This window comes from Physeter macrocephalus, chromosome 3 (assembly GCF_002837175.3).
Source record: "Physeter macrocephalus isolate SW-GA chromosome 3, ASM283717v5, whole genome shotgun sequence".
NCBI lineage: Eukaryota > Metazoa > Chordata > Mammalia > Artiodactyla > Physeteridae > Physeter > Physeter macrocephalus.
This window is the reverse complement of record NC_041216.1, coordinates 17,572,643-17,596,770: the sequence shown is the minus strand read 5'-3', so window position 1 is coordinate 17,596,770 and position 24,128 is coordinate 17,572,643. Positions and strand designations below refer to the sequence as shown.

Genomic DNA, 24,128 nt, shown 5'->3' with positions numbered 1-24,128 from the left:
ACCCATGGGAGGCAGGAAACAGGTATCTCAGTGACTTCCCCTCTCAGCGCTGGAAAACACCACAATCACCCTCAAGAACCCTGTCTCTTGGCGGCGCCGGCCCCAAGAAAGGAAAAGCTAAGGCCCCAGCAGGCCAAGGCAGGCCCTGAGTCACCCAGGCCTGGCCCCCTCCCCCAGCAAGCCTCCCCACCTCCTCTGAACTGAAATTACTCCCACACTTAATCACAGACCACTATTTCCTCTGTCTCCTGCCCCCAGTGAGGTCTTGAGCTCCCTAAGGACCACCTTACCCTCCCCTTGTGTCCTACCCTCACCCACTCACTATGGGCTTGCAGACATGAACTGAAAGGCAGGAGAGATAAAGGGCAGAAGACGAGGGAGCCCAAGGCTGGCTAGGGCACAGGGCTAGAAGCCTGCTGGCGTTTAAAACTTACAAGAGACTTCTCACCCCCATTTTACAGATGTGGAAACTGAGGCTCAGAGAGAGGAACTTGTCCCAGATCACATAGCTAGGAAGTGGCAGAGCTGGGATTCGAACATGGGTCTGTAAGACTCCAGAGGCCAAGCTCTTTCCAGCCCTTCTACTACCCTCGGCCTAGGGTGGGACCATGAAGACCTCGGTGTGGTTGCTGAGGAGACTGTAATCCCACAGGATCAGAGCTGCCTGTTGACCCATCTCAGTTCTGGGAAAGTACAGCCAGGACCTGTTTCTGTTCACCCATAAGCCCCCAGTGCTGGATGCACTGGTGCACAGTAGGTGCTTAGCAAGTATCTACTGAATGAAAGAACCCTGAACTCCTGCTCACTGTCATGGAATGCTGCTCAAAGATGTGGTGAACGAACAAGTGAGTGAGGATTGGCTGCAGTCTGGGAATTCCTCCCACACACAGCAAACATCTCCTTCCCCCCTCCCCACTCCTGCCACGGTGGAACCCCTGATCATGGGGCAGAGCAGGGGTAGGGTCAGAAAAGGAACATTTCATGTGCTAGGTTGGTGTCTACTTTTTGGAAAAGTAAAGATCAGTGTTGGGAGGTGCAAGTTCAGGTCAAGACTGGGGAGCAACTGGATGGATGGGCCCTGCTGGATGTGTTGCCGTGTGAGAGGCTGACAGAGGATTAAGGAAGCTGCCCTGATGGGGATGGGGGAGGAGAGGTGCTGGGTGGGTGGGGCAGGAGAGGTGAGGGGTCAGGTCTGGGGTGGGGGTTAACGAGTGACTCAGGAGGGCAGAGGTGAGAGGGAGCCAGCAAGGTGAGGACTGGGAGTCAGTCACTGGGTAAACACTGGCCAGCTTAGATGAGTCCCTCTCTTGGCTCTGAGAACAGGGGACAGGGATGGCCCAGCACCACCTGAAAGAGGGGGGTTGGCTTGTGGTTCGCCAGGCAGGCCCAGATCCCCAGATGTGCCCCATCCACATGTGCCACCAGCTCCCTGCCCACTGAGCCCGCCCTGCCCTTCTCAGGTTCACTGGGTCCTCAGAGCCTCTCCGGGCCAAGTGTCCTCTTTCTCTCAGCATGGACCCATCCAAGCTCAGAGTAGGGGGCTGGACTGTAGGGGCAGGCCTCCCCTACACCTTGAAGACCTGGGGAGGAGAAAGCTGGGGAAACAGATCCACTCACTGTCCACCACAAACTGGCTCAGCAACAGGCACTTTTAGCACGTACTCCAGCCAGTCCTGCACTTTGAGGCTGTGTACTCTGAGTTCCCCTTGGGCATGTGGGCTGGTCTCAGAGAGGTTAACAACTTGCTGGAGGTCACACAGTTGCTCAGTGAAGAGCAGAGATTGATTCAATTCCTGGGCTGTGGGACTCCAGGGCCCGTGGGTGTTCCACACAAGAATCAGTTGTGTCCAGAACGGTTCTTTACTTGTGCCTGCCTGGTGACCAGCTCCCCAAGGGGAGAGACGTCGTGGTAAAGTTCCAGTGAGGACGGATATGGTCCCCATCACCACTGAGTGCCCCTGTTTCAAGCTGGCAAAGAAAGGCGTGTCCTCGCCCTGCCGAGTTCCCACCCTGCTCGAAGTTTCTCAGCCTGGCCACCAGGAAAGGCAGGCCGGGCCATGCCTAGCGCGAGTCTGAGACTCAGCGACGTGGCCGGGCGACCCACTGGCTCCCACGAGGGCCGGCCCCGCCCCCGGTCCGTCGCGGGGTCCCCTGGGTGCCCTTCGGGACAGCCCCACGGAGGAGGGTGGCGCCGGCCTGTGCCGGCCCGGGGTCCCGGGCGGGCGCCGCCGTCCCGGGCCAGTCCCAGCCGCGCAGCCTCGGAGCCCCAGCCAAGTTGGCGGGGGCGGCGAGCGGGGCCCGGGGCGCCTCCCGCCTCTCCGCCCCGCACACTCACCGCGAGCAGCCGCCCATGCAGCACCAGCGCCAGCAGCAGCGCGCCCGCCGCCTGCCGCCCCATGGCCCGGCCCGCTCCGCTCACTCGCTCGCTCGGCGCCCGCCCGCAGCCGCCCGCTCGCCAGGCTGCCGAGTCCTCGGGACAGGACGGCCCGCTCCAGCCACCCCCACCCTTCCCGCGGCCGCCCCGCCCCCGGGCGAGGGCCCGCCCCCGGGTCTCCCCGCCCCGGGCACCAGGCCCCGCCCCCTGGACCGCCCCGGGACTGACGGCTGCGCTCTCCCCGGCCCGCTGCGCAGCCAACTGAGCCTTTGTCTGGGCCCCCAGCCCCCTCCGGGCGGGCCGCGGCCCAACCCGGCTCCCCGCCAAACCCGGCCTGGAGTCTGGGATGGGACGGGGGCCGGGGCCCTGCGCGCTGGACCACCCTCCCTCCACGTGCACGCCTCTCCCCCACCTCCCCACCGACCCCCGGACCCCGAAATCCATCTGCTCTCACACCCTTTCACACTCCGCAGACGTGGCTCCACGCGGGCTGCTCTCCAGGACCCTCCAGAATAGCACGCGCTCACACGGGTGCGTTTGGTACGCCCGCTCACTACAACTTTGGCTCACAAGATTACCTGCACACTCACAACTTTCACACGCTAACGTGCTCATCCACTGCCCGTGAACGCTTGCACACGCTCACTCCCTTCACCCAACTTTCATATACTAACAGTCCTCCCCGACTCAAAAGATCACTCTATCCCTTGAAAACCTTCACCTCTACAGGTGACGCAGTGGACACAGCTTATACACATGCACACTCAGCTGCTCACGTTCGTAGTCACATTTTCACACACATGTGTGAATCCCAGGACAGGAAGCGGAAGGATGTTTTCATGCTCAGATTCCCCACAGGGTCTCACAGTTCACACACAGGCCAACATAATTTCTTACACGCACAGCACCTGCATTTTTTAACATTTTCTCAGTACCTCAGAGTCGGCACTCGATACAAAACTGAATTACCCCTGATACACACCATTCTCCGCATAAATCAGTCACAGACCAACTTTGATTCGCATAAATCACAACCCCGCTGCCAGAGACGCACCATCTCACACACCCAGGCCCAGACACAGACACTGCCAAAGCCCAATCACAGATGCTTGGGAGGTAAATCACAGTTCCTGATGACACAGACCCACAGACAACACACACAGCCATGCCACCAGGCCTCCCCAGGCCACGGTCTCCTTGCTGCCTGAAAATTACCAGGGCAGCCCAGGCTGATGAGTGGAGAGAAAACTGGGGTGTGTAAGTGTGTGTGTGTCACTTAGAGGAAAACCTTTTGAGTAACGATGGAGGAGAATAAAAACTGAAGTTTCCATTGTTTCCTGTGAGAGTTGCTAGGTTCCAGAGACTCACAACTGGGGTTTGCAGCCAGGAGTGAGGTGAGCTGTGGACAGAAGGAAATGCCCAGCTCACTGGGCGGCACCAGGCCTGGCTCCGGAAGGCGTGTTCCCTGTGATAAGGGCCGGCCTGCAGTCTCCCAAGCGCTCTGAAGCCTCCCATCTGGGAGATGAGAAAACACTGGCATCCTGACTGGCACCTGGGAGATTAAGAAAATACTGGCATCTTGACTCCCATCCCAGATAAGTGCCCCATCTCCAAAAGTTGGGGTCTTCTCCACCCTGTGGGGTGTATCTAGGGGACCAGCTCAGAGCTGTAAGGGGCAGAAACTACATTCACAGTGGTTTGGCCAACTCCCCGGCCCCAACCCAGATGCCAGACACAGCACTGAATAAAGTCTGTTTCTGCTCCAGACAGGGAGGTAGGGTGGACAGAGGGGGGAATGCCCGATCTTGGCCTTTGGTGAACCCCTAATCTGATGGAGGGAAAGGGGAGGATATAATCCGTGTCCTCGTGGCGTTCTCAGTCTGCTGGAGAATCCTGCCTCCATCACCTTGCTGGGCAATCTTGAACAAATTTTTCAATCTTTCCATGACTCCATTTCATCATTTAGACAAGGAGAATAACGTTAAGACCTCCATCACAGTGTTGTTATGAGGATTAAAATGAATTAATATATTTATTTTTTAAAAAGAACAGTTTTGGGCACATGGTAAGCCCTAAATAAGCGGTAGCCATTTCTTTCTCTTTTTTTTTTTTTTTTTTTTTTTTTTGTGGCAGGGCAGGGGTGGCGCGCGCTGCGCCATGCGAGATCCTAGTTCCCCGCCCAGGGATGGAACCCATGACCCCTGCATTGGGAGTGCAGAGTCTTAACCGCTGGACCCCCACAGAAGTCCCAGCCATTTCTCTTATTACTGTTTCTGGGTGAGCTCCCAGTCTAGAGATTTCTTTCTCTTTTTTTTTTTTTTTTTTTTTTTGTGGCAGGGCAGGGGTGGCGCGCGCTGCGCCATGCGAGATCCTAGTTCCCCGCCCAGGGATGGAACCCATGACCCCTGCATTGGGAGTGCAGAGTCTTAACCGCTGGACCCCCACAGAAGTCCCAGCCATTTCTCTTATTACTGTTTCTGGGTGAGCTCCCAGTCTAGAGAGGGAGACACAACTCTTCCCTCAGGGGACTCCAGTCTGATGGAGGAGCAGTCCCTGCACCCAGTGTCGCTCTCAGTCTGAAGGCCAGATGCAGCCCCCAACCCCAATGATCTCTAGTCTGATGATCTCTAGTCTCAAGGCTGAAGTACAGCCTTGCACTCATCAAACTACCCTGTCTGATGAGGAAAACTACAAAACTCCACCGACTTCAGAGTTGACAGGTGGCCAGCCTTGGTGGCAGGATTTTTCCAAGGCCTTGCCTGTCCGTGGAGGGTCAGCATCCTTGACAAATCGCATTTTGTGAGCTGCCTCAGTGTTCCCTACCTCGGGCCCTTTAAGTCCCAGAGCCTTGGCTTCTTGGATGATTTGCTCATAAGCAAAGGAAAAGGAGAACAAGCAACTCTTTGTAGATGTTTGGTCAAGACTAAATCTGAGGTATAAGTCTTGCTTCCTAAAAGAGGTTGAGGAAAGAGATGGTAAAGCTTACTGGACTGGGAGGAACTGGGCTGACGTGGAGGGCAGGAAATATGGCCTGTCGAGAAAGTTCCAGAGTAACTCCACCTACCCTGAGGATTGGTCATCCCTTATTTATTCTGCATCCTCTCCTTCCCACTAAGGCATTTGGCTGGCTCTGTTTTATTTTGCTGTCCTTGATATCTTTAGTAACTGTTCTCAAGTTGCTTTGTCTACGGCCTGGCTATCTCCTCATATGGCTTAGAAGGGGAGCAGAGGCAAGGCCTTCCAGGCTCTTACTGAGCCCAGGAGGCACCTATAATCGCACTGTATGTACTCATAGCTCTGGGTGCTGGTCACACTCTTTGGGAGAGAAACAACTCAAGCCTCACACAAGGTTCCTTAGATAAGGGGAGACTACCAGAGTTTGGATAGGCAAGAGCAGCCAAACAATTTGGCTTCTGAGAAACAGGAGTCTGATCTAGTCTGATGGGGGTGTACAGACTTTGTGGGTCACCTGTCTGCCAGAGTTTGTGGGTCACCTGTCTGCCACTACAAAATTGACAAGACTCAACTTCTACTGGCTTCCACTCCTACTTCAAACCTTTTCTTTGCCTTGGAGCTTCTCGCTCATCTCATATTCCTTTATTCATTCAGGGCTGCAGTGGACGGTTGGGCAGGTTGTTCACTGAACAAGGGTATGCAGCCAAGGGGATCCTGTTGTGGTGTTACTTCTGCCCAGAGGGGGTACCTTTTGTAATATGAGCAAAGGTTAGCTGTGGCCCTGCATTCATTCAACAATGAAAGTAAACATCTATTATGCACAAGGGATGCAATGCCTGTGTGGGAAAACAGATGCCGGCAGGGCAAGGATATGTACTTGGGTGAGAATATGGAACAGGAAATTGGTGTGAAAGGGAGTGGGATGGAGGAGAGGGAACCAGGAGATGATGTGGAGAAGAGGAAGAAGAGGAGGGAGGACATAGTTCTAAGCAGGCAGTGAAAATTCATGGAGAGGGAGGGAAGCATGCAAGGCAGGGAGATGCAATCCTGGCCAACTCTCCAGCCACACGCCTCCCCCACCCTGGTCTTTGCACATGCGGTTCCTTCTCCTTCAGGGCTATTCTCACCCAATACCCACCCCACTTCACCCTACTACTCTCTTTTAGGATACAACTCAAACCTCATGTCACCATAGAAGCCTCCCTGACCTCCCAGGTTAGATCATGTCCCTCACTATGCTTTCCCACAACCTCCCTCCCCCATCCTTCTCCCTCTTAACATTTTTGACAATTACAATAATTTGGAAGACCATTTAATATGAAGAGGCATAATGAAGGCAGAGAGCGTGACTACCTGCTTTCTGACTTGTTCCCAACTGTATCCCCTGTGAAGGGCACAGTGCCTGGCAAAGTTGGCATTTGAATAATTTTACCTGAATGAAAGAACAAGTTGGTTCAAGCAAAGCATAAGGCGTAAATGTTCCCTTTCTGGTTTGTACTTGGGGCAAAGATAAACTCCTCTCACAGTCTGATCAACATTGACTCTCACTTGATCACAGTCCTAGGCAGTAGGCAAATGAGTGTATTTTATTACCACCCTTTTCAGACAAGGAAACTGAGGCCCAGGGGATGAAGTGGCTTGCCTACATCACACAGTCAGTGCCAGGAGCCGTGGTGGAGCCAGGATTCATTTCCTTGTCTCTCTGACTCTAGAACCCACATTCTCAACCCCTCCTAGTATTTCCCCAACACCCCTCGTCATTATCAAGTGCTTCCTTGCTGAGCTTCCACCTTGGGGCCTCATGGATCACCTGCCCTCTGAGATGCGCCTTGGAAAGGGGGTTCCCTGGTCAAGAAGTTTGGGAACCCTGTACTCTTTCCCACACTTTGGCCATCTCGAGGGACACCAGCACAGGAAAGTTTCTGAGCCCCCAGTAGAGTCGCCTGTCCAACTCTGCTTAACCCAGCATTCCTCAACATATTCAAGAATGGAACCCACTTGTTTTTTGGAAAAACCTTTTAACATCTCACAAGACCGGTGTTTCTCGTAACACGCTTGTCAAATACTGCCCCTGACTCCTGAGCTGACCATAAATGGTCTCTGCAACTGGAATTTGTCACTCGAGCCCCTCACACCGCCACCACTCCCCTCCATCCAGGCTGGAGCTCTCATGGCCTCCATACAGCCCCTCACATTCCTGCCCACACACCCCTGCCTCAGCTCTAGAAGACGTCTGCGTGGGGGCCGTAGTTGGAGCTCCATAAATGCTCAGTTTCCTTCCTTTGTCACTGCACACATGGGCATTTTACCTCCCGTGATCAGCACACGCTGACGATTTCCTGTCTTGTTTTTCTCACTTAACATTTTCATAAACACCGTTCTATGTGTCAGTCAAGACCAGGGCTACTTAAAAATGGCTCTATGGACCAGTGCCAGTCCCCAAACTGTGTATTACCGTCCTGAGATGAGATAAGAAGTTTGCTCGGAGCGTAAATCAACTGTCAGTAAGCACTCTGTTTAGCTCAGCTGACACTATTTTTTTCTTGGAATACTTGGTCCGTTTTGGAAGCAGCTCATGGATTTACATTCTGGTACGAGCTCTTCATTGCAGTTGGTAATCGTTAGCAATTTGTGGGCCAGCGACTTTGAATAGCAGTCGTGTTGACTCTGCACGTAATATTTCTTTTTTTAAAAAAAATTTATTTATTTATTTGGTTGTGCTGGGTCTTAGTTGTGGAAGGCGGGTTCTTCAGTTATGGTGTGAGAACTCTTAGTTGCGGCATGCATGTGGGACCTAGTTCCCTGACCAAGGATCGAACCCCAGGCCGCCTGCATTGGGAGCGCAGAGTCTTATCCACTGCGCCACCAGGGAAGTCCCGATATTTCTTTTGTTTGTTTGTTTGTTTGTTTGTGGTACGAGGGCTTCTCACCGACCGCTGTGGCCTCCCCTGCTGCGGAGCACAGGCTCCGGACGCACAGACTCAGTGGCCATGGCTCACGGGCACGGCCGCTCTGCGGAATGTGGGACCCTCCCAGACCGGGGCACGAACCCATGTCCCCTGCATCGGCAGGCGGACTCCCAACCACTGCGCCACCAGGGAAGCCCCCGATATTTCTAATAATTATTTGGTGTCAGGTCTCATCACCACACCGTTATTCATGAACCCTATCCTGTCGTTGGGTATTTGGGCTGCCTCCAGGTCTCTGTGATTCATAAAGCATTGCTCTGAGCTGATATGTATGCATCTGTGGGTTTATTTTTATAGTTCCCTCAGTTTTTCAGGACCACAAGCCTGAGGCCGGAGAGGTGGGGTGGCTTCTGCAGGGTCACGAGTGACAGAGGCAGGCCTCCCACTCAGACCTCCTGACACCCAGCCCCTCGTTCCTTCCTCCAGCCTGCACTGCCCTTCCTACTGGGCAGATTTTCCGTCCCTTTCATGCTTTTCTTTGCTAGGCTATAAGCCTTCTGCAGTGTTCCCACATGTTGTCTTTTGGAGCTTGAGAGAAATCCTTTTGGAATGTCCTGTGCCTTCTCCCTCGAGTTCCCTTCCCGGCTTTGTTCAATTGTTCATGAGAAATTCCTGCTCTGTTGGGAGGGGCTCAGGAGGCTGTTAAAAGAGTTTGCCAAAAATGGTGGTACCAACTCGGGCAGAGCACACATCTGAGGCTCTGCCTCTCTCGAGATTTCTGCTTAAAAGGGGGCCACGTGGATGCAACTAGTGGGGAGGGTGTCACACGCCCCCAGTTTTCTGTTTCCTCTGTAGAGCAAGCAGCACCAGTCACGTGCTGGCAGAAGAGATAAAGTGGGCCTCAGGAATGGGGGTGGGGTGGGCTAAGGCTTAGGGCGTTAGGTTCAGAGATGAGGAAAGTTTAGGGTATGGTGAAGGTCAGGAATAGGATGAGTGTGTCTCTGCAGCACACACCTTGGTAAAACAAAAAGCTGAGTTTATTTCCTAGAATCATAGACTCATGATATCAGATTAACTGTTTGAAAAGGGCAGTATCAGATTTTTTTTAAAAATAAATTTATTAATTTTTTTGGCCGCGTTGGGTCTTTGTTGCCGTGCGCGGGCTTTCTCTAGTTGCCGCAAGCAGGGGCTACTCTTTGTTGCAGTGCATGGACTTCTCATTGAGGTGGCTTCTCTCGCTGCAGAGCACGGAGTCTAGGCGTGCGGCTTCAGTAGTTGTGGCTCTTGGGCTCTAGAGCGCAGGCTCAGTAGTCGTGGCGCACGGGCTTAGTTGCTCTGTGGCATGTGGGATCTTCTTGGACCAGGGCTCAAACCCATGTCCCCTGCATTGGCAGGCAGATTCTTAACCACTGCGCCACCAGGGAAGTCCCCCAGATTGTTTTAAATATACAAAAGGAATTCTAATATCATGCACCTATACTCAGTGTTACCAAAAGCAGCAGGGACCAGTGGATTGGGTGATTGAGACCACAGGTGGGCTTTGAGGGAATTTCTCCTTTTGTTTATTATTTCCTGGGAAGAAAGTATTTGAGGTTAATGCTGCCCTGATCAGAACACTGGTGTTCGGGGCAGCCCGAACCTCCAGGGTTAAATACCATCCTTGCTTTGTCTAAGTTTCTGCATTTTTTTTTTTTTTTTTTTTTTTTGGCTGTATGTGGGCCTCTCACTGTTGTGGCCTCTCTCTTTGCGGAGCACAGGCTCCGGACGCACAGGCTCAGCGGCCATGGCTCACGGGCCTAGCCGCTCCGCAGCATGTAGGATCTTCCCAGACGAGGGCACGAACCCGCGTCCCCTACATCGGCAGGCGGACTCTCAACCACTGCACCACCAGGGACGCCCTAAATTTCTGCATATTTTGGAGGCCGAGATTTACCCCTCTTTCTCTTGGAATCTGTTCAATAAATACTGAGAAAGAAACTGCACTTTGGATGGAAAGGGCACTGGTTGAGGGGCAGAGCCCTGGGGTAGAATCCCAGCTCTGCTATTTACCAGCTGCCTCAGTTTCCCCCTCTGTAAAATGGGTACTGAAACCTAGCCTCGCAAGGAGCAGAGGGCTGTGAGCCTATGTTTCAGGCCTTGGCAGCATGCCTGACACACAGTGTGGGTGCTCAATAACAGTGACATACGTCTGCAGGCGTGAAGGACTTTCCCCAGCCACCCTCAGCTGCAGGGACACGTAAGCTGCTTCTGTACACAAGATGGACAGCACAGCAACCTCTGGCATTGTTCTGCAGCGGGTGTGCTGCTTCCTGTTTACATGGACCCTGCAGATGCATGTCTTGAACAGTGGACATGGGGGACTTCCTGTGGCCTCTGCATGGCCACACAGAGCAGAGGGCCTTCTCTGACTAAGAACCTTCTCTGGACTTGGGCTGAGTGACTGGTGGGAGAGAATCATGAGTAGTGAGTTTCTACCCTGAGTAAGAGTTAGGGCAGCGCAGGGATCCTGTCCCTTTTGGGTACAATATAATCCTCAATCTTCAAACTTGAGCACTCACTATGTACAGAGCTCTGCACTGACATCTATCATTCACTGAGCACCTACTACGTGCAAGATGTTGTAATCATGAAGATAATTATTATTACTGAGTGCCTGCTCTGCACATAGTACTCTATAATGAAAATGTCAACCTCTTTTTTTTTTTTTTTGGCTATGCTGCAGGGTTTGAGGGATCTTAGTTCCCCGACCAGGGATCAAACTCGGGCCCCGGCTGTAAGAGTGCCGAGTCTTAACCACTGGACCACCAGGGAATTCCCTCAAACCGTTTTTTTGGAGAGCCACTGTGTTCTATAACTGTAACCATCTTCATCATAATCATTTGTTCCTGACTGCTCTGTGCCTCAGTTTCCTCATCTATACAATAGGGACAATCCTTTCTTAAAGGATTGATGAGATGATTGAGTTAATACACACAAAGCACTGGAGTATATTTAAGAGTATATTTAAGAGCTTAATAAATGTTGGCTGTCATGATTAATATTATTAGTTATTGAATATTCATTGTGTGTGAGACACTGATTCTTTTTTTTTAAAATAAATTTATTTATGTATTTATTTTTGGCTGCATTGGGTCTTTGTTGCTGTGCGTGGGCTTTCTCTAGTTGCGGCGAGTGGAGGCTACTCTTAGTTGCAGTGCGCGGGCTTCTCATTGAGATGGCTTCTCTTATTTCAGAGCACGGGCTCTAGGCGTGTGGGCTTCAGTAGTTGTGGTACATGGGCTCAGTAGTTATGGCTCGTGGGCTCTATAGCGCAGGTTCAGTAGCTGTGGCGCACGGGCTTAGTTGCTCCGCAGCATGTGGGATCTTCGGGACCAGGGCTCGAACCTGCGTCCCCTGAATTGGCAGGCGGATTCTTAACCACTGCACCACCAGGGAAACCCTGTGATTATTCTTAAGGTAATAATAGTTAAGGTTACTGAGCACCTATTGGGCACGAGAGCTTGTAATCAACATCAGTGTAATAACTGAGCTCCTCTTGTGAGCCAGAACTGGGCAAGATACTGGAGACCCCGAGAGCAGTGTCCTGGTCAGGGGTCTGATTCTCTGATTAGGGGAAATTAGACTGTTTTGAAAGTAGGCCTCTCCAGGAGAGTAAGGGTGACCCGAATGCAAATATGGGCCTAGAGCAAGAAGGGGATGCCTTGGGTGGCCAGAGAAGAGGGTTTAGGAAACAGGACACTCTTAAACTATCTGTTGAGCTGGGCCAAAATGGACCCCAACGAGCTGTATTCCTGTGAATGTTCGCCTGGGCAATGGGTCACTAGGGGCCTGAGCACCCACCAGACAAAGGCCAAAGTCTTCTCCCTGGGGAGGGAAGGGGTGCAAGAGACAGAATAAAGAGTGTGCTGCACTGCTGAGCTTTGGACCCAGGGAGGATCTCCCTAGTCCTCAGAGATGGAAAAAAAGTGGAAGTGAATTCAATGGGCTAGGGGTTCGGTGCCTCCTTCCTTCCTCCTGCCTTGGGACCACCGTGTCAATCTCATGGATATTGCAAGCTTGCTGCCTTCTCTGCCTGGTCACAGGTCTAGGCCACGGCAGGCGACCTCCAAAAGCCATGGAAATTTGCAGACCTCCAGGTTCTGTGTTATTTCAAGGTCAGCCCCATTCCACATTCTGAGTTGCTATTGGCCCTCATATTTCCAAGGAGAGAGGAAAACTCCAGCAAAAAGGGACTGGGCCCGAAATTCAGAACCACAGAGAAATGGGCCTTGAGGCCTGAAGTGGCCCCTGGGCAGCCTGGAAAGATGGCTCAGGACTCTGGAAGCCTGAATTCTTGGGTGGAGGCACTCTCGGTTCTCAGCTCAGGAAGCTCCAGTCCTGGCTTTGGACTCGGAGGAGAGACTCAGAAATATTCTAGTCCGAGGGCCTTTAGAGACCATCAAAAGGACCCCACTCATGTTACAGAAGGGGAAACGGAGGCCTGGAGAGGGGAAGTGATGTCCCCAAGGTCTCAGGGCAGGCTGGTGGCAAAACTCGTCTGGAATCTTGTCTCCAGAGTCCCTTAGGCAGAAGGATGGTGAATAACTGGGCGCCTTGTGGGGCCTGATTCCTCAGCACCCAAATCAGTTGAGTCTCTAAAGGTTTGGAGCCCTCGGTGGCCCAGGGAACATTTTCCCAGATATTCCCACCTCATTCTGACCCTTCCAGCTCTCACCTGGCCTGGACAGACCACTCTCTTCAGAGATTTCCCGGGAAAGGCTGTCCCCCAACATTTAACCATCCCTGGTTGCCTGTTCCAACGCATGTCACACTAGCCATCAAGGTTTGCTCTACATCCACCCTGGGCCCTGTTCATTAAAACCACATCTTTAAAAGAACAAATATATATAAAGTACTTAGCACAGTACTTGCCACATATTAAGTGTTCTATGAGGGTTTCCTATCATCACTGTCATCCTCATCATTATTACTTCTACCTTTCTTCTTACATGGGGCTGTGCTAAAATCAATAACAATTCTTAAAAAAAAGAAGAATATGAATAGGGATTGAGAATGAACAGCCTCAGCAGAGGCTAAGGGAGGCTGAAAAGCTCCCCAGTGATTCATTCAAGGTGTAAATCAGAGATTCCAAACTCAGATCTGTGGGCCTCACATTCAGCTTGCAAGTACTTTTGTTCAGCCCTCAAACACCATGATATTTTTAAATTCGTTGCCAACACATAGAAAATCAGATTCCGGGCTTCTCTTGAAAAGGCAACCACCCATTTGAGAGCTGAGTTTAGACGAGGTATCCCCTCTCCACTCAGCCACAGTCTCCACCACTCCCTCCTACCACCCAGCCCCCTTCACCCATTCATTTTTGCCTGCCTGGCCCTGTAGGTCCTCAAGTGTCTAACCCCCCCATCTAAATGGCGGTCCCCACCACCACCCCGAATGGAGGCTTGGAAGGTACATTTTGCCACAGACAATTTATTTTCCACAACTTCAGCCTGATGGATGTGTGCCCACTTCATGGTTGGTATCGATGTCGCCACCAGCTACAGGGCTTAGAGATGGGCTCGGGGGCTCTCCAGCCCGAGAGGATTGCTTCCCAGAACCTGGGCAGATGACCTAAGGAAAAGATCCCATTGCTGAACAGAGGGAGCTCAGGCAACTTTATCCCCGGCTTCTGCGGCAGCATGGGAGTGAGTTTCCAGCTAGGAGGCCCGTGAGGGCAGCTCGGGTTGATGGAGTCATCCAGGTACTGCAAAGCATGGACAGCCCTGGAGGACGGCGCCATGCAGATGCTGGCGCAGGAGTTGTCAGAGGCGGCCAGTCTGGTGCTGGGGTTGGAGTACCTGCGGGGGAAGGAGTGGTCCAGGTGCATGGAGTTGGTGGCGCATTCCAGGTAGCTGGCTGCAAGCCTCGGCAGGCTCAGGGATGACTTAGGGCGGTTGGTGTAGAGGCATTGGTGGATGTGTCAAGGTAGTTGATGCCTCTGATGAGTTGGTCCAGGGAGGTGGGGCCAGAGGGACCCGAGGGACCATCTGTACGGAACAGGCAGTGGGGACTGCCACGACAAGCGGGCTTTCTGGCCACCTTGGGGCCCTTCACCAAGTGGCTTGTCTCCACACACCTGGAGTTGTAGGGCCGGCCCATGCAGATTCTCCTCACGGGAAGTCTCGGGGAGCCGGGGTCGTCGGACTGCTCTGAAGAGCTGCTGCTTGCCTCTGAGCCACTCAGGTACAAGAGCACTTGAGGTTGTTAGCCCTGGTCACGCTGGGGCCGTGGGACCAGCCTGGAGTCCCAGCCTGGGCCAGAAAGGACACGTTGGTGGGATGGTTCAAGCGGCTGCAGGTGTTAGAACGGCTCGCTTGGCGTCCAGGCATCGTCCCGGTGGGGCAGACAAAGCTTCGTGGTGTGGAACTGCTGAGAATTCACCTGGAAGCTGGTCCCCCGGGCCTGGCGAGGAGAGAGCTGGGTCACCTCTCCTTGGCTCCCTGCCACCTCCGCCTGGGCTTTCTCGCCGGGTGTTCCTCTTCCCATCCTCCTCCCAAGCCGAGGGATTTTCAAGCTGGAAAGCGGCCACCCTATTCTTCAGAAAGCACAGAGGACAAGAGATGGGGAAGAAGGCAAGACCCTGAGAACACCTGAGGCCAGAGGACCCCTAGAAAAAGTGGGGCAGGCTCTGTTTTCCTTTAACTCTAGCCCACATTCTGAAATTCCCATTTACCTTTTAAGCAGGGACACTAGGAGACCACAAAGGCAAAGGACTGAATCTCTAATGGTGAAATTCCAGGTACTGAGACACACATTCTTTGGAGGTAATATCAAATAGCTAACCATCCACTACTCGATGCACCCTCATACTAAAAAATATGTCTTGGAAGCAATGCGATACATGCCCTCTCTCTTTGCCCAGCCCTTTGCTTGTGCCTTACATTGTAAGTCTCACTACAAATCTAGGAGGTAGTTACTATTCTATTCCTATTTGACAGGCGGGGAAGCTGAGGCTCAGAGAGATGACGTGACTTGCCTCAGATAACACAGCTTGTAAGTGGTGGGGGCCAAGGTACTATCTTGAGCGTGTCTGATGACCCTTAAGAGACAATGCCACATTGTCGGGGTGACTTTGTCCCCCACTCCCCCAATCTACTGAGGAAGAATTCTCACCACACCTGTTGTCCTGTCTGCCTGGATGGGGGCACTGATGGGGAAAACCAGATGGAGAGGGGTGCTTGTTAACCCTGCAACTGAGATGATCTTGACTCTATGAACCCCAAGTTGAGGGAGCGGGGGCAAGGTGGTGCTGTAAGTCTACTAATGGGGCTGGGCTTGTGAGACAGAACCTTCCAGGATATTTGGTCTTCATCCTCTCTGACAGTAGGGAGCCCCTCATCTACCCCACACGAGAAGTGGGCTTTGGGATTCCTACTCCTCCTGGTCTAAAAGTGGGCACCTCACAGGGACTAGGGCCTGCCCAGGCTCCGGTGCATTTAACCCCACCTCCTGTCCCCGGCCTGCCTGGGCAGTGGAGCCCCACCCCCATTCCCATTGTCCCTCAGGTCCCCACTAGTCCCCCTTACCAGAAGGAAGGTTCTGATTTCTCTCCCCAACTACCGCCAGCTTGATGCTAATTTTCCACTTCTGCCTAGTGAGAATGGAGCAGTATTTGAGCCTGCCCCACCCGGAAAACAGCTGCCTGCCCCTCTCCCAGCCCAGGGCCCTTCAGCTGCTCTTGTCCATTGGGTCTGAATCGCATGGAATGTCCAGACTCTCGCCTCTTCCATCCCTGCCCCACCCCATCTCCTCCTCCAGAAATATAGGAGGTGGCTGAGGGCTGGTCCCCAAGGCCCCCCTTCCCTTCCCTTCCTGGCTGCCTGGTCCCACCTGCCCTAAGCGCCCTCTCCCACTTTCACTCTAACTTCAGGAGGTAGACGTCTTAGCCCTCCTCTTGCTCTCCACTGGGGAACACCAGCAGGCCACTACTCCAGACTGCTGGCCATGTCATACAATCATGGAATCCTGGAGCTGGGAGAGGCCTCCAGGGGTCATCCTGGTCAGGCCCCTGCCTCAGGGCAAGCATCACGTTAAGCTCTCCATGACAGATGGGCCCTATTCTTACAGTGAGGCTAGGGTGGACTTTTTCCAGTGTTCCCTGTTGTTTTTCTAGTGTTTAATTATGCTGAGAGTCAGGAAGTTCCGTGCTGGGCCTGATATAACTCTCGTTGGCTGTGGTCAGCCTCAATTTTCTTTTCTCGTTGGGTCAGCAAACATTTATCAAGTCTCCCTAAAGTGCTGTCCGTTTGAGTGACCCATAACATCACAGCACTGTCTTTCCTCCCTTCTTGCCTGGTCCTCATGCAGCCAGCAGCCCCGTGTTGGGTCCCTACCGGGTGGTGGGCTAGAGCCTGAGGATTCCTTTCAGAACTCCTGTGCCCCCCACCCCACTGGGTCCTGGTTCATAAGGAGCATCTTGGACATATCCATTGAATGAATGAACAAGATCTCCCTTTGAAATTTCATGGTATTTGCCCTCCATCTTTTCCTTCCCTCAAGTATTGAAAATACATTTTTACTTTCTATTTTGAAAAATTTTCAAACTTACTGGAAACTTACAAGATAATGAACTCCCATATACTCTTCATTCGAATCTACTAATTATTAATATTTTGCCACATTTATCACTACACACACACACACACATTATTATTATTTTGAGAGTAAGTTGCAGACAACGGCAGCCTTTACTCTTGAATACTTCAGCGTGCATCTCCTACAAGCTGGGAGAACAAGGACGTTTTCTTACATATCCAGTTTTCAAATACAGGATAGTTAACAGTGATACAGCACTGTTAGCTAGTACACAGTCCGCAATTTACCGATCATTCCCTCCAATGTTCTCCATGGCAGCTGTATCTCCAATCCAGGAGCCAATTCACAATCAGGCTTGCCTTTAGTTTTCAGGTCTCTTTGGTCTCCTTCAACCTGGAAGTTCCTCAGTCTTTGTCTCTTATGACATTGATAGCTTTGAAGAGCACAGGCAAATTGTTTTGGAGAATGTTCTCCAATTTGGGTTTATCTGATGTTTCCTAATGATCAGCTGCAAGATCACGAAGCACACACACACAGAAGCCTCCACTGGACATTCCCCAGCCGTGAAGAGCCTTTTGCCCTGGGGTGGGGTGGTTACAGCCGCTGAAACAGGGAGCCAAGAGGAGGGCTCAGAGGGACCCCGGAGAAGGAGGAAGAGGGGTGCAGGGAAACTCAGTGGGCCAGGGAAGCAGTGGCAACCGTTCTCTTGTGGGGCCTCAGCCAGGCCTGCTTCTGTTCTGGGCCGGGGGCCGGGCAGGCAGGCAGGCAGCCAGCGGGAGGGCTGGACCTCTGCGCCGTTTGTCCTGAAGGTACCCAGACGCGGAGATCACTGGCCATTTCTGGCCTGGGCATTAAGAGCCTCTAGAAATAGCTCCAGGACAATTATTTCAGGAGGAATGTGTATTCCTCCATCCTCCCAGAAAGCCAGGCTGTGTCCCATAAGATCAGGAATGTCTCCCTCCGGCCTCCCCAACTCCAGGGGATCCTGAGGTCCTCTGGGTGCCACAGAGGCCTTCCGAGCCAGGAGAGTCTGGGAGGCCAGAATGAGGTCAAGGAGACTAAAAGCCCCCTTCGCCCGTGAGAGGAGGTGTGGTTCTGGCCTTAGGTCCTGGGCTCTCAGGGCCCAGACTGGAGTCAGGCCTGCCGGCCCGGGTCCAAGTAACTCCAAGCCCAGGGACACAGGAGGGAGGGTGATGGGGAGCTGCCTACCCCACCTCCTGCCCAGACCCCCCCTGAGAGACTGACCTGGTAGAGCACCTATTATGTGCCAAAGAACCTGACATTGTCAGTGCCTGGGCCCCACATTCACCCTCTCATTTAATCCTTGCAGCACCCCTAGGAGGTAGGTATTTTGCTTTCAAGAGGAAGTCACTGAGGCTCAGAGAGAGCAAAAGACTTACCCAAGCTCACCCAGCAGCCAGAATTAAAACCCAATGTTTTGGCTCCAGAACCTACGGGCTTAAGCACTAAGTGAGGAAGAGGGTGGGTTACCCACTCACTCAGTGAGGACTCAGTAAGTGACCCTGTGAACTGAGAGGTTTTTGGAGGGGTCCAACCGCCATCCTCCACCCCGCAGCCAAGGCCAGCTGCCTCTCCCTCCCTAGCACTGCAGGACGGATGTCCTCTGTCGGTGGGGTGGGGTGCCCCTCCCCGCACGGTCTCCAGCCACAGCGGCCCCCACCCTTGCTCCATCTGGGCCGCCTCCAACCTTGGCTCCTTAGCTGCATTGACAAACCAACTGCAAATCATGGGCTTTCCATCAGCCCTTGCCCCTCCCGCTCTGTCCCCTCTCACCTGACTGCCCCTCCCTGCAGTCCTACTCACATCCCTCTCTCCTCCTGTGCCCCACCAAGACCAACAGGGGTCCTTTCCCCACCCCAGGTTTAAAGAGTTCAAGGGCATCTCATTCCCCTGGGCTCCCCAAGAATGGAGGGAACAACCCCCTTCCCCAGAGACCATAGGACCTGCTCCATTAGTGCATAGGCTGCTCATTAAATCCTCTCCTGCCACACAGCAATTGCCCCCCACCCCTTACCCCTGGCCTTGAGATGGTGGGAGGAGTGTTCCCTTATTCTTTCAGCCACATGGCACTTGGAAGCATCGCAGACCAGGAGCAAACCCAGCAACTCAGCAGCCATACTTGAGTCCATCGCAGTCTGGGGAGACAGCTAGAGCCAAGAGCCATGACTCTATTGTCATTGTCCCACCCTGCCTGGAGGACATCTGTCCCAGCCTCTTCGCAGTGTGACTCACCTGAGCCCTGATCTGGCTTGGGGCAAAACCTGCCTGCAGGGCTGAAAATCTCTCCTGGGCTGGGTTCTGGCCGTCCCGGCTGCAGCCTTCCATCCACCCAAGCACAGTGAGTCACACACCCTCATCCCCTAACACCCTCAAGGATATGGGCTCTCTGTTCGCCAGCTGCCAGAACAGCACTTCCCTAAACCCCTGTATGGCAGGAGCAAGCCAGGACACGTCTGAGTTCAGGAGCAGTGAGGCAGGTGTGGCTTGGCAGGAGCCCCAGCCAGCAAGAACTGCCCTCTTGCCAAGCCACCTCGGCGCTTTTGAGGTAGAGCAGCCAACCTGGGAGGGGACAGGACTCTCATCGTTATGGGGCCTGGGAAATTCCCTCTAAGGGGGCTGGGGATGATGGTCATGTGTAGGCTTATATACATCCTTATATACACCCTTGCTGAGAGAGGACTTGGGAAGCAGGACAGCAAGTAACTGGTTTGTGCTGTGACCTCAGGTAAGTACTGAACTTGTCCGAACCTCAATCTCCCTTTCTGTAAAATGGGGGTTAAGGAAGGTGCCCAGAGAACATTGCTGGCTCAACAGACTTGCAATAATAGCTAATGTGGGGGCTTCCCTGGTGGCGCAGTGGTTGAGAATCTGCCTGCCAGTGCAGGGCACACGGGTTCGAGCTCTGGTCCGGGAAGATCCCACATGCCATGGAGCAGTTAGGCCCGTGCGCCACAACTACTGAGCCTGCGCTCTAGAGCCCGTGAGCCACAACTACTGAAGCCCGCGTGCCACAGCTACTGAAGCCTGCGTGCCTAGAGCCCGTGCTCCGCAACAAGAGAAGCCACCGCAATGAGAAGCCCGCGCACCGCAACGAAGAGTAGCCCCCGCTCGCTGCAACTAGAGAAAGCCCGCGCATAGCAACAAAGACGCAACACAGCCAATAAATAACTAAGTAAATAAATAATAAAACACATGAAAAAAAATAGCTAATGTTTTTAGCTAATAATAGCTAAATGCCCCCATGTTGCAGGCACAGTGTGCTGTAGTGGTACGTGGGGTTCAGCTCATACTGGCTCACAAAAGCCAATCCTGAAATATTCTAGAATCTGGTGAACTCCTTGTTAAACCATCGGTAGCTTGAAATCAACCATGGCAGGAACATTTATACCACGGGAATTGGCAAATGCAACAAATCAGGGTATTTTTGGGTTGGGTTTTTTCTTTTTTGAGCCCCTAGGTCACCAGCACACCGCTGAAGCCATGTCACTATGGCCAAATGACTTAACCTTTTTTTAAGAAATTGAAGTATAGGTGATTTACAATATTGTGTTAATTTCTGCTGTACAGCAAAGTGATTTAGTTATACATATATACATTATTTTTTTCTATATTCTTTTCCATTATGGTTTATTACAGATACTGAATATAGTTCCCTGTGCTATACAGTAGGACCTTGTTGTTTATCCAGATTTAACCTTTTTGAACCTCTGTTTCCTTACCCATAAAACCACAATAATAACGATCCACATGTAATGAATGCTTCCTGGGTCCCAGCTGCTGTGTGTAATTTTATGCATCGACTAGACGGGGCTATGGGATGCCCAGATACCTGGTTAAACATTACCTCTGGGTGTGCCTGTGAAGGTGTTTCTGGACGAGATTAGCACGTGGATTGGTGGACTGAGTAAAGCAGACCGGCCTCTGCTTGTGGATGGGCACCATCTAATCTGTTGAGGGCCTGAATAGAACAAAAAGGCAGAGGAAAGTTGAATTCATTCTCTGACTGACTAGTTGAACTGGGACATCCATCTTCTGGCCTCGGTACTCCTGGTCCTCAGACCGTCAGACTTAGGCTGGAATCTACACCATTAGCTATCTAGTTCTTAGGCCCTTGAACTATACCACCAGATTTCTGGGTCTCCAGCTTGCAGACAGGGGATCATGTGACTTCTCAGCCTTGCATAACCACATGAGCCAATACCTAATAATAAATATATGTATGTATATATAAATATAAAAAAATAGCGTATGTACATATATATACAACATATACTATAGTATATAGTATCATATAACATTGTACTCTATATGTTGCTATATGTATGTGTGTGTATGTGTATATATAAAAGTTTGCGTCCCCCCCCAAATTCGTATGTTGAAACCTAATCCCCAATGTGATGGGATTTAGAGGTGGGGGACTTTGGGAGGCGATTAGGCCACTGAGGGGAAAGCCTTCATACATGGGATCAGTGCCCTTATAAAAGAGACCCCAGAGAGCATCCTTGCCCCTTGTGCCATTTGGGAATGCAGTGAAAAGACAGCCGTCTCTGACCCAGAAAGTGAGCTCTCACTAGACACTGAGTCTGCTGGTGCCTTGATCTTGGACTTCCCAGCCTCCATAACTGTGAAAAATAACTGTTATTTAAGCCACCCAGTCTATGGTATTTTTGTAATAGCAGCCCAAACACAAAGACACACACACACACATATGACTAAGAAATACATATATATACATGTGTATATATATATATATTTATATTTATATGTATATTTCCTATTGATTCTGTTTCTCTGGAGAACCCTGACTACTATGCTGTGCTGAGTGCTTTATATGTATTCTCTCATTTACTTCCCATTACAGCCTTACAAGGTAGATGTTAATAGCATCTCCATTTTTTAGATAAGAAACTGAAGGAGGTGAATTAACTCACCTAAAAGAACATGGCCAAGACATGAACCCAAGCAATCTGGCTCAGGTCTGCCCACTAAACATTACACCTGCTACCTCCAGGGCCATCACTGCAGTTGCCATTTATTAAGCAATTCCTGAGTGGAGACACTGTGCTAAGGGTTTTCCGCATATAAGAGGTGGCCCCCACAGCCCTCCAGGTTTCTGGGGTTACCTTTTCCTTTAATAATCAAATAAAATAGCTCAAAGCTCCATTCCATGTACCATGGGAAGTTCAGAGCCTTCCTCACTATTTCCGAGGCACCCGGGGGGCTGTTACGGTCTCTTGTCACACTTTACTCTGAATCTCTGCTTCTGGACCAATTCTCAGCCCCATCTTCTGTGACTGCCATCATCTCTCAGCAAAGCTGCACCCTTCCTCCGCCACGGTGATCACTGCTCCCTCCTCATCTGTGCCCCAAACCATCTATGATAGACTTGACTGAGGCGCAGAGGTTGACAACACTCAGCATAGGACAGAAAACAGCCCGACATAGAATAAACGGCCACCGCTCAGTTCTTCATGTCTCCTCTCCTCCTTTGTCCTCGGGCCTGGGCCCCTCACCATGAAGCTCTCAGGAAGCCCTTCTCCATCTCAGCTCCTCTCCCCCCATCCTCTTCTGAGGCACTCGCCCCCGCAGGGCTCCCCCTCCTCGGACTGCTGACGTCAAAGTCGACATTTCTGGTTTTGGTTCACCGTACAAAGTTGCTCCCTTGATTCTCACCTGGGGTGGGGTGGGGAAGGTCACCTTCCACGCGAGGGTGCTTTCCTCCTGCCACCCCCGCTAAGACGTGGAGCAGCTGGTGACAATGTTTCCCTTCCTGTAAATATGCTTTGGATGACTAGATCCTTTCAATAACATTGTGAGGTAGAGCCTTTGTCTTCCCAGAGAGGAACTCAGCACCGAGACTCTGCTTTGTGCACGTTCTACCAGACATAGGACCTTTGGGGAAGTTACCTCCCTTATCTGAGCCTCAACTGCCTCATCTGGAAGCTGGGATAGTAAGAATACCTGCCCCACAGGGTTGATACCTCGGTGTGCTGTAAACTCTCAATAAATCTTGGCTGTTCAATATTTGACAGATGAGGAAATTGGGTTCTAGGCCCAGCTGTGTTCTTTTTTTTATAAATATATTTATTTTATGTATTTATTTTTGGCTGCGTTGGGTCTTTATTGCTGCGTGTGGGCTTTCTCTAGTTGCAGCGACCCGGGGCTACTCTTCGTTGCGGTGTGCGGGCTTCTCATTGCGGTGGCTTCTCTTGTTGTGGAGCACGGGCTGTAGGCCTGTGGGCTTCAGTAGTTGCGGCACATGGGCTCAGTAGTTGCGGCGCATGGGCTCTAGAGCGCAGGCTCAGTAGCTGTGGTGCACGGGGCTTAGTTGCTCCGCGTCATGTGGGATCTTCCCTGACCAGGGCTCGAACCCGTGTCCCCTGCATTGGCAGGCAGATTCTTAACCACTGCGCCACCAGGGAAGTCCCCCAGCTGTGTTCTTAATGTGCTGAATGACCTGGGCCTCAGTTTGCCCAAATGGAAAGGAGACAGCGGGACTGAATGGTCCCTGAAGCCTGTTCCGGGCCTGTCGTTCTCATTGATGGCATCCGTGAGTCTTTACCGTGTGTTCTCAGGACCCTTCCAGACCTCGCCTTATGTATGTCTTCATCTCCATGTTCATCGGACTCCTTTCTAATAAACTGGTAAACATGAGTAAGGTCCTGAGTTCCGCAGGCCATTCTAGCAAATTACACCTGAGGAGGGGGTGTTGGGAACCCCCAATTTATGGACGGTTAGCTCAGAAGTATAGGGGTAGGGAATTCCCTGGCGGTCCAGTGGTTAGGACTCAGCGCTTTCACTGCCAGGGGCCCGGGTTGGATCCCTGGTCAGGGATCTAAGATACTGCAAGCCGTACGGTGTAGCCAAAAAAAAAAAAAAAACAAGTACAGGGGTAGCCCCTGGCCACCAGCCACTGGTGTCTGAAGTGGAACTGAGCCCTGTAACTTGTGGGATCTGGTGCTCATACACCAGGGAGATAGTGTTAGAAACGAATTGAATTATTGAGTAACCAGTGGGTGTCAGAGAATTGGAGCATTGGTTGGTAACAGAAAACATCTCACAGCCACTTTTTGAAAAAAGCTCTTACATGGAGCCCACAAAAGAAACATGTCCCAAGAGTCAAGGAGAGGATCTGGTTCAGGCTGGGAAGGGAGTTGCCAGGGACCACTGGAAAGATGGGACAAAGCTTGGTGGTGGGTTCCCAAGGGGCATAGTACTATTCTTCTTTTTTTTTTTTTTTTTTTTTTGAGGTACGCGGGCCTCTCACTGTTGGGGCCTCTCCCATTGCGGAGCAC

The 24,128-nt window shown here is 52.0% G+C and overlaps 1 protein-coding gene and 1 pseudogene across 2 annotated transcripts in view; both read right to left on the bottom strand.

Annotated features, from left to right (window-relative positions):
• Positions 1-2,434, bottom strand: part of HSPG2 (heparan sulfate proteoglycan 2) — a 102,843-nt gene extending 100,409 nt beyond the window's left edge. For both annotated transcript variants that reach the window (XR_003679168.2, XM_055083712.1), the window contains exon 1: positions 2,336-2,434. Coding sequence is in view for 1 of the 2 variants with exons in the window: in XM_055083712.1 (XP_054939687.1) it covers positions 2,336-2,398 (63 nt within the window). In the remaining variant the exon portion in view is untranslated. The remainder of the gene's footprint in view (positions 1-2,335) is intronic.
• An 11,267-nt stretch (positions 2,435-13,701) lies between these two features.
• Positions 13,702-24,128, bottom strand: part of LOC102979696 (uncharacterized) — a 20,387-nt pseudogene continuing 9,960 nt past the window's right edge.